The sequence below is a fragment of the Drosophila guanche genome, unplaced genomic scaffold (assembly GCF_900245975.1).
Source record: "Drosophila guanche unplaced genomic scaffold, DGUA_6, whole genome shotgun sequence".
NCBI lineage: Eukaryota > Metazoa > Arthropoda > Insecta > Diptera > Drosophilidae > Drosophila > Drosophila guanche.
Genome location: NW_022995777.1, coordinates 2627 through 3234, shown reverse-complemented (window position 1 = coordinate 3234; position 608 = coordinate 2627). Strand labels below are relative to the sequence as shown.

The following is a 608-nucleotide window of genomic DNA, read 5'->3' as shown; positions in this document are numbered from 1 at the left end:
CTGATTCGGATGGCGATGTGAACATGACATGCTTACCAATGAACGAGCACAATGCCCTGCTGATCCAGAGCTGAACTAATAAAGTTCACGCAGCCTTCTAGATGCTGCAATATGTCTTCGCGCGGCATGTCAGCAACTAAAATGGCACACTTCACTTCAATTGGGATCTTGAGCAATAACGTCCGGCTCCACTTACTTTGAATGTATTTTGTTGTAAGGAAGCCAGCCTCTAAAATGTGCTTCGGCAGTGGTACCGAATCCAGCGTGAGGATATGGGTAATTTTAAACGACTTCAGTGTTTCCATATGCGTTGCGGCCGTCAAGTTGCCTAGGAAATCAGCTTGATTGTGTTTTTTACTTCGCAACTGGACCTGGTCAATACGAATGGGTCTTTGTTCGGACAGAGCTAAAGTAGTTACGACTGTCCGGGTGGTAGCTTCAGAAGTGCACGGTCCCTCGGTCTCAGGACGCCGAACGGGCTAGCGCGGACTACAAAAACTCGGTAAAGATAACTGTTGACTACGCGGGTCCTTCTGTCGCATGGGTTACTTCACTATTTAATATTGGAACTATAAGCATGCTGGATGCTGGATACAGACCAGATCGGT

General features: G+C 47.2%; 1 protein-coding gene across 2 annotated transcripts in view; it reads right to left on the bottom strand.

Moving 5' to 3' along the window:
• Positions 1-338, bottom strand: part of LOC117591375 (dual specificity protein phosphatase MPK-4-like) — a 3110-nt gene extending 2772 nt beyond the window's left edge. The window contains exons 1-2 of one of the 2 annotated variants that reach the window (XM_034284617.1): positions 197-338; positions 37-136 (exon numbers count right to left, since the gene is read on the bottom strand). In XM_034284617.1, the coding sequence (XP_034140508.1) occupies positions 37-136; positions 197-305 (209 nt within the window). In that variant the 5' untranslated portion in view covers positions 306-338. The remainder of the gene's footprint in view (positions 1-36; positions 137-196) is intronic. The other variant, XM_034284616.1, reaches the window with a different exon arrangement.
• Between the last annotated feature and the right edge of the window lie 270 nt (positions 339-608).